The sequence below is a fragment of the Ammodytes marinus genome, assembly GCF_949987685.1.
Source record: "Ammodytes marinus genome assembly, chromosome: 11".
NCBI classification, from domain to species: Eukaryota; Metazoa; Chordata; class Actinopteri; order Uranoscopiformes; family Ammodytidae; genus Ammodytes; species Ammodytes marinus.
In genome coordinates, this window is record NC_137215.1 from 3,444,139 (window position 1) to 3,452,598 (window position 8,460).

General features: G+C 37.2%; 1 protein-coding gene across 2 annotated transcripts in view; it reads left to right on the forward strand.

Moving 5' to 3' along the window:
* Positions 1-281: 281 nt before the first annotated feature.
* Positions 282-8,460, forward strand: part of erlin1 (ER lipid raft associated 1) — a 22,168-nt gene continuing 13,989 nt past the window's right edge. The window contains exons 1-5 of one of the 2 annotated variants that reach the window (XM_080036707.1): positions 282-320; positions 2,673-2,801; positions 5,017-5,098; positions 7,536-7,582; positions 8,254-8,315. In XM_080036707.1, coding sequence (XP_079892833.1) covers positions 2,686-2,801; positions 5,017-5,098; positions 7,536-7,582; positions 8,254-8,315 — 307 coding nt within the window. In that variant the 5' untranslated portion in view covers positions 282-320; positions 2,673-2,685. Of the gene's footprint in view, positions 415-2,672; positions 2,802-5,016; positions 5,099-7,535; positions 7,583-8,253; positions 8,316-8,460 lie in introns of both variants that reach the window. The other variant, XM_080036706.1, reaches the window with a different exon arrangement.

The window sequence follows — 8,460 nt, forward strand, 5'->3', positions numbered from 1 at the left end:
GTACAACTATGCCACACTGCAAAACATGACAACGAAGTGATAAAAACACACACATGTCACATGGACATTTGTTTCAAAGTTTATAATATAAGAGTAGGTGTCACCTTGTTTCCGTCAGTTCAGGCCATCATAATTCTTGCATTTTCATTTTTAAATAAATTAATCAAATAGTTTAATGCTATATTGATAAATATAAGGATAATATATTTCCTACGGCACCTGAAGGCAGCACCATATAACCGAGAGTGTGAGAGGCGGGATTACTAGGGGGATGGGTCGCTAGCTGATAAGAACAGGAAGGCAGACGCTTCGTTACAGTGGTAAATTACAATTATCATAAAACAGAACACGCCATTTCTCTCTGACGCTTACATTACACATTAATACATTTTTATATTTTAGCGCAGTTGCAAGGTGAGTTGACGCTACATGACGCTAGCAAGCTTACGATAACACCCAGCTTAAATAAACTGACTTTCTATAATGGGAGCTAGCTAGCTTACGTGCCAGCTAACCCTGCTAGCTACAGTTGGTATCGTAAACGCAACTAAAACGTGGCTCGTGTCAAACCTTAGAGCTAACTCAGATTTGATGTGAACTAGTTATGTTTAGGGAAATGTAGCAATGGTGCAATTAAGTTGCTCAATGCGCTGACGGATCAATAGATCACGTTACTAACCCCATTGCTAATCACGCTAGCTTTAGCTTGTTGGACGTGTGGTGCACTTTGTCAGAGGCAGCTCAGTGCCACTGTTATTATGGCTCAGTGTTATAATACTCACCAACTCTTAAAGCAGGAAATATTGGGTTTTATATACTATCTACGGTTAAAACTTGCTTTCCAGTACGCACGAGCTATACACGTACTATCTTAAATCTGCCAAACTCTACCTGTAACTTGTTTTAATTAGGCTATATTGTACTTTCAACCATTTAATTTAAAAGCAGCCAGTCTACATCGCCGTCTAAATGTTTCAATTGTTTTGTCAATTTATCAGCTTGTTGTGTATTTGGTGTATCTGCATTGTATATTGTGTTTGTTGTTTTTTATTTTGCATTTGTTAGACTCGACATCACCGTACACGAGGGTTGAGTAAAGGGAAATTTAATAATGGTTCAGTGCTATATAATAATCACGGAACTGTTAAAGCAGGAACTGTTGGGTTCAAATTTGGCTTTCAATTGCGCACGAGCTATACACGTATTATAGAAGCTCATATACTTTCATACGAGCTACTCTGAATTGTTATATGTGGCGTTAATTTACGTTCTTGAAGGTCGTAAATAAGAGTTTGACGTGTGTGTGTGTGTTAAATATAGTTTGGATTAAGTAGTAAACGTTAAAAAAATATGTGTCGATCAGACAGTAACACAACTACAAGATCAACATAGAACCACTGACTACATGTCTATGAGAATACATTACTTTGCATTTTAAAGGGACACTGTGTAACATTTTAAGTAATTTATTAGCTAAAATCAATATCCTCATTCATAAATATGTCCTCATTGGTGTAAAATCACCTCTGCCAATAATCTGAATTATCCTCCTGAGCGGAGAATTACAAATATTAACATTACATTTTGTACATTGAGCGGGCAAGTCTTATGGAGGAATCCATGTTTTTGGAATGTCATCGTGTGCATTGTTTAAAATGTAGAATTGTTCTTGTCCTTGAAGGCCACTGTAGCTTCTGTTATTATTCTAAATGGGTGGAGTTACCCAGGGAGCTTTGTAATCTAGAACTTTCTTGATGATGTCATTTTACACAGTCGGTGAGAAAACTTGTTGTCAAAATTACTTCAGTGAATATCTCCTCACAATCTGCTGGCAGTCTGTACTGTGTGTTGAATGGAAAAAAATCCAGTGTTTACACATAGCCTAGGCTCTGTAAATGGGCATTGTTTTGCTAGCTTATGGTGGGCCCCCTTTGTTTACATAGTTAAGTCTTTATTTGTCAATCACACACATGAATGCAAGCCACACACAGTAATTGAAATGTGGTTTTCGCTATCCCACACAAGAGGGTCATATCACGCAGTTTTTGGGGTTAAGTGTCTTGCTCAAGGACACAATGGTAGAGATGGTGGGCACCGTAGATGTAATACCTGCCGCCCTAGTGTTACATACCATTGTTTGCGCTGGTAACTGAACTGGTAACTGACTGTATGCACTGCAGTGTAGGGGAAGGTGCCCTCCGTAAGTAGTAAGTACTTATTATTGTATCAACATGTCCCCTCTCTCTGCCTACTAATACTGATGTTGGTTTATAAAGCACTAAATGGTTTAGGGCCAAAATACATTACTGATCTGCTGATACGTTATGAGCCGTCCAGAGCCCTTAGGTCGTCTGGGACAGGTTTACTTACAGTCCCTAGAGTTAGGACTAAACGAGGAGAAGCAGCTTTTAGTTTTTATGCACCAAATATCTGGAACAAACTCCCAGAAAACTTGAGGTCTGCTGCAACTCTCAGCTCTTTTAAATCGAGTCTGGAGGCTTTTTTGTTTCCATTTTAACCTGCAATTTTTATTTTTATTTGCTTTTTTTATTCGCTTTTAAATGTTTTATAATGTGTTTTATGTATTTTAATCTTGCCCCCTGTAAAGCACTTTGAGTGGCCTTGTGTCTGAATTGTGCTATATAAATAAACTTGCCTTGTCTTGCCTGAAGGTGACTGCTAGTGATGATGACGATGCCACATGTCGGCGCTGTGTTCGGAGCGATAGCCGGAGTGATGGCCATCCTGCTACACTCCTCCATCCACAAGATAGAAGAGGGACATCTCGCTGTTTACTACAGGTACAAACACACTGACCTTGGGGCTGCTCCGGTGGCGTAGTGGATAGAGCGTGTACCATATCGGCTCCGGCCTTCGTTGCAGTGGTCGCGGGTTCAAATCCGACCCGTGGACCTTTACTGCAGGTCATCCCCCCCTCTCTCTCTCTGTCTGTCTCCCCGTTTCAACTCTGTACTGTCTAATAAAGCTTGGAAATTATAAAAAAAAATTATCTTTAAAAGACAAACAAACGCACTGACCCTTGAAGGTGCACTGTGCAGTTTCAGAGGAGGGGGATTTGTTTACATTCACAGAGCTGGCAGTTAGTTTACTAAACATATTTTCTTAGTGTTGAATAATTCTATCATCATAAATCAAAACTTAATTATTTTGAGGAACCTGGAACCAAACGTAAGACTAGAATATGTTTGTTAACCAAACTGTGGGCCCTGCTGCTGTAAACAACAACAACAGTGAAACAGTAATTTTTCAGGAAGCTTTCTAACTTCAAACAGTGTTCCAGGGATCACATTTTCCCTGTGAGGAAAGTTTTGTTTATCCAGTTATGCAAATATATCTTAGCAAATGTTTCACTTCTCTGACACACTCAAAGTTACACAGTGCACCTTTAACATCTGTGCCAGAAACAACAGACCCTTTGTACACTGCCTGTGAAATCATGGAATATTCCGGCTTTTTTCTCCGCCTCGCCCTGTAGTAGATATCAGACTTACACGGAAAGGCGTATCCAAATAAATCTGTGACCAATGCTGCTTACACTGTTGCATCACACGTCCATCTATCATGCCTCGATGTGAATTAAGGAATGAGATCTTTATTACAAACTATATATATATATAAAAAAATAAGAATAAATAACAAAAGGCATATACAAAAATATATTAAAAGCGTATTTCAGCATAATACAAACTAGGCCCGTTCGAAAAGGGATATGGCCTTTTGTTATGGCCTTTTCCTACTCTCCACTCTTCACTAGCCTGGTGCTACCAGACCATCGTACTTAATTTACTCCCTCTGTTCGCTGATTGGACCGGCAGAAAACTGTCCGGAGGAAACCTAAGAATATACCGCAGCCCCAGACTGACTACTGAAGGGAAATGAAAATTGAGCGGCAGTAGTAGGCGGGCGGTGCCAGGCTAATTCTTCACTGTAAATAAGTGCAAAATCCAGTAAAATAAACTAAACAGATAATTTTTGGATAATACAAAAGGATTATTCCAATCAAGCTATGAGGAATATTGTGTTAAATTAACACACTCATCGGCTTTGCTTGGTCCAGTGTTAAACCTGCAGTGTGTAGAATTTTGGGTTTTATTTCCTAGTAGATTTTGTAGAAAGTAATTATAATATCCATAAGTACATTTAATTTAGTGCATAATAGCTGAAAAAAATGTTTTGAATAATTTTTTTTCCCTTAGAAAGGGTCTCATATATGTCCATATTTCTGCATATCTTGGACCAAGGCCTAGTGCCGCCATCTTGAAAGTGTCATAGTTGGAATGTCATCAGGTGCATTGTTTAGAAATTAGAATTGTTCTTGTCCTTGAAGGCCACTGTAGCTTCTGTTATTATTCGAAAGGGTTGGGGTTACCCAGGGAGCGTTGCATTCTAGAACTTTGTAGAACTTTCTTGATGATGTCATATTACACACTGCACCTTTAATGCACAAAGCCAGTATTTTGGCGGATTGTCCTTCCTTCAATATGCCTGAATAGCTGTGTAAAAGGGGCCTTGCTTATGTACTAAGAATGAATGGCATATTGTTATTTTTCAAGATCACTATTTATATTTGGTTTACATATACAGCTCCGGAAAAAATTAAGAGACCAGTCTGTATTTTTCTTAAATCTTCATCTCTACATTACTTAATGGAAATGCTCTTGATGACAAAAAAATGTATTGTGAATTTGGTAGACATGTTGTCAGTAGTTTATATTATAAAACCAAAATGTTCATTCTACTCAAACATATGCCTATATATAGTAAAACGAGAGACACTGAACATTTGGACTGGTCTCTTAATTTTTTCCAGAGCTGTATATACTACATGTATATAGTGTGTATATGGAAATGTTATCTTGGGATTTGTATGCTCCAAAAAACATAACTCCACCTTCATAAATGACTGTGACATCTAGGTAAACAGCCTGTTTAAATATAATCTGATGTTAAGAGACCAAACGTACAGACTGAATCATTTGTTTGTGTTTGTTTTAGGGGCGGGGCGTTGCTGACGGCTCCAAACGGTCCTGGATACCACATCATGCTGCCTTTCATCACCACATTCAGATCAGTGCAGGTAAAACTTTTAGCCACTTAACTTTTCAACCTATATATGAATTGTTTTGTGTCATTGCTGTAAGTGTTTTTTTTTTAATGTGTGCTGTTGTATTTTAATTTATGTATTTTATGTAAAGCACTTTGGTGAATTTAGGTTCTTATAAGGTGCTATATAAATAAAAGTGACCTTGACCTTGACCTATATATTTTTTAAATGTACTTGTCACTCATTGGTCTGATGTGTCTGTGGCGTAGTTCCTGAACTGCTCTACAATCGGTTGGAATCTCCTAAGTCTTATATATATTTAAGGGTTCAAAAAAGAAATGTTTTTCAATATATATTTTGGGGATTTAAAAAAAAAAAATCGTCCGATTCAATCGTTATCGTAATTTTTCTCTGAAAATAATCGGCATCGGCACTAGGGGTGGGAATCTCTTGGCACCTCACGATTCGATTCGATTCCGATTCAGAGGTCAACGATTCGATTCAAAATCGATTTTCAATGCATCTCAATGCAAAACATTTTTAATGTACATACCCATGTGTGAATTTCAAAAATATATTTATATGCACATCTGAGTTTGCTACTCAGAGTTTGCTAATCACTTCCTACTTTTGTGATAATCATTAAAGACAATCAACAGATGAATTGCCTTCTCTAATATTGTATTAAGAGAAAAGCTTTTCTTGTCACAAATATGACTTTCTATGAACAGTGCAATAATCAATGCAGCTTTCAACACAATATGGAAGTATGTAAAAACTAAACCGATTCAGTTTTATTTTACTTCTAATCTCGTAAATCATGTTTCTATAGGATTTCTATTCTATTATCTATTTTCTATGTGATTTCAACACATTGTACAAAAAGTATGGCTTGGAATTCAGCTCTCATACAAAAACGTAACAGAGATAAAGCCGGTGCAGGTCATGGGTTTGCTGCTCTCAGCCCTTTTGAAGCCACTTTGGAAACAACTCGCACATGTGTGGTGTGCATGCGCAATGGCGCAGGAAGTATTAGTATTTACAAAAAAAAAAAAAAAAAAAAAAAAAAATTATTAAAAAAAAAAATGTAATAAAAAAAAAAAAAAAAAAATCGATTATTAACTTTTCTGAATCGATTCAGAATCGTTCGAGAGAGAATCGATTTTAATCGGAAAATCGATTTTTTTTCCCACCCCTAATCGGCACTCAAAAATCCATATCGGTCGGGCCCTACTTTCTGCAGTTGCGATGGATTGATTCTGCTCACGTTCTTACCACTAACGGACCACACCACAGTTGGTTTTGGAAGCGAACCGAGACCATCTCTTCAACAGTGTCTCAGTCCGCTTGTTTTCTGTGTTGTTTGTTCTCACCTAAACAAATTAACTTGTAGTTGTTACAATTCAATGGAACCAAACGCAGCCGGTGTGAAACCTCCCTCAGCCCTCAGTCCTGTAGCAGAGCCGTGTGTAATGTAAGAGTCAACCGTGAAAACCAGATTCAGATCTGCTATAAATACATCAGCTGCAGCGAGCAAACGGTTTCCATTCAACCATGGCCGAGCTGACACCACGTTTATGCACAGTCCAGTCAGTTGTACAAAGAATAGAATATTTTGAATTTGCTTTTAAAATATACCGTTGAGGCGCTGCGGTGGCGTAGTGGATAGAGCGCGTACCATATTGGCTCCGGCCTTCGTTGCAGTAGTCACAGGTTCAAATCCGACCCGTGGATCTTTACTGCAGGTCATTCTCTCTCTCTCTCTCTCTCTCTCTCTCTCTCTCTCTCTCTCTCTCTCTCTCTCTCTCTCTCTCTCTCTCTCTCTCTCTCTCTCTCTCTCTCTCTCTCTCTCTCTCTCTCTCTCTCTCTCTCTCTCTCTCTCTCTCTCTCTCTCTCTCTCTCTCTCTCTCTCTCTCTCTCTCTCTCTCTCTCTCTCTCTGTGTGTGTGCCAAAAAATAATTGGTAGAAAAAAATATACCTTCTCTATTAAAGATAGATTAATCGAGTCCGGAGAACGCTTGTTGTCTAAATCACTTTTTGTCAAAATCAGTGAATAATCACGGTTTTTCTTCAGTACAGACATGTAGCGGATCGTGAGGAGATATTCACTGATTTTGACAACAAGCGTTCTCCAGAATCACTGAACTGACTCATTGTGTTGTGAGAGAATAGCGTTGGATAATTTATTTTTATTAAAACATTTTTATAACCTTTATTTATACAGGTAAATCCCATTGAGACCGGAGACTCTTTTACAAGGGAGACCTGTTTTCCTTTCCCACGTTACCATTCACACACACATTCATACACCGATAGCAGCAGGCTAACTATCAACATTCACACGAGGCAAGGTGGGTGTAGTGTAGTGCAGGGCGGGGATCGAACCTCCAACCCTTTGATCATCGGCCGACCCGCTCTACCACCTGAGACACAGTCGCCCCAAATCATGTTCTGAACGTTTGTGTTTCAGACGACGCTGCAAACTGACGAGATCAAGAACGTGCCTTGTGGAACCAGGTGAGACGGAGATTACTGGTGTTAAGAAATTAATCCATGTTAATAATTTATTACTGTTATTCTATGGAAAAGGGGTAGGATTAAATAAGTGTATACTTCTTCCTGCTCCTTTTCAGGCATATCACATCAATACAGATAATTTTTTAAATTTTTGTGAAGTAATTTAAACGTACATTTTGTTTATTGTATTTTTATGCTTTTCATTTTGTTTTGTATTGTTTTTGATAAGTCTGAAATAAAATAAAAAATTCAAAATTCAAATTGTTATATGTATTATATTATTATATATATAAATATTTTGTATTATTTTTAATTACTCAAGGGATCCTATTAACGTAATTTTTTTCTATTGCCATAGTTTATGTATTTGTATGAATTTTCTTTATTTCACATGGATTTTTTTAAAAGTCTTAAGTTAAGTAGATCTGTTGTCTGTATTAAGAAATAAATAAATACATTTATCCATTCATGAAAACAATTCTGTATATTTTTTTGTGACCAAGTTTTTATAAAATTTTTTGGTTAATTTTAACACTGTTGATGATCCAAAACAATATATATACACACACACACACACACACACACACACACACATACACACACACACACACACATACATATCCATACACAAAACTATTCTGTATTTTAACATATTTCTTTTCCCTTCACAGCGGTGGTGTGATGATCTATTTCGACAGGATTGAAGTGGTCAACATGCTCGTCCCATTAGCTGGTACAAAAATATCCTAACTTCTTTATTTAGTTTGAAAAATATATACAGTATATAAATATAATTTCCTTTTTAATATTTGGCTTGACCCAGTGACCTAAAGTTCAGCAATTATTTTATTTTATTTTATTTAGTTGAATTTTAATTT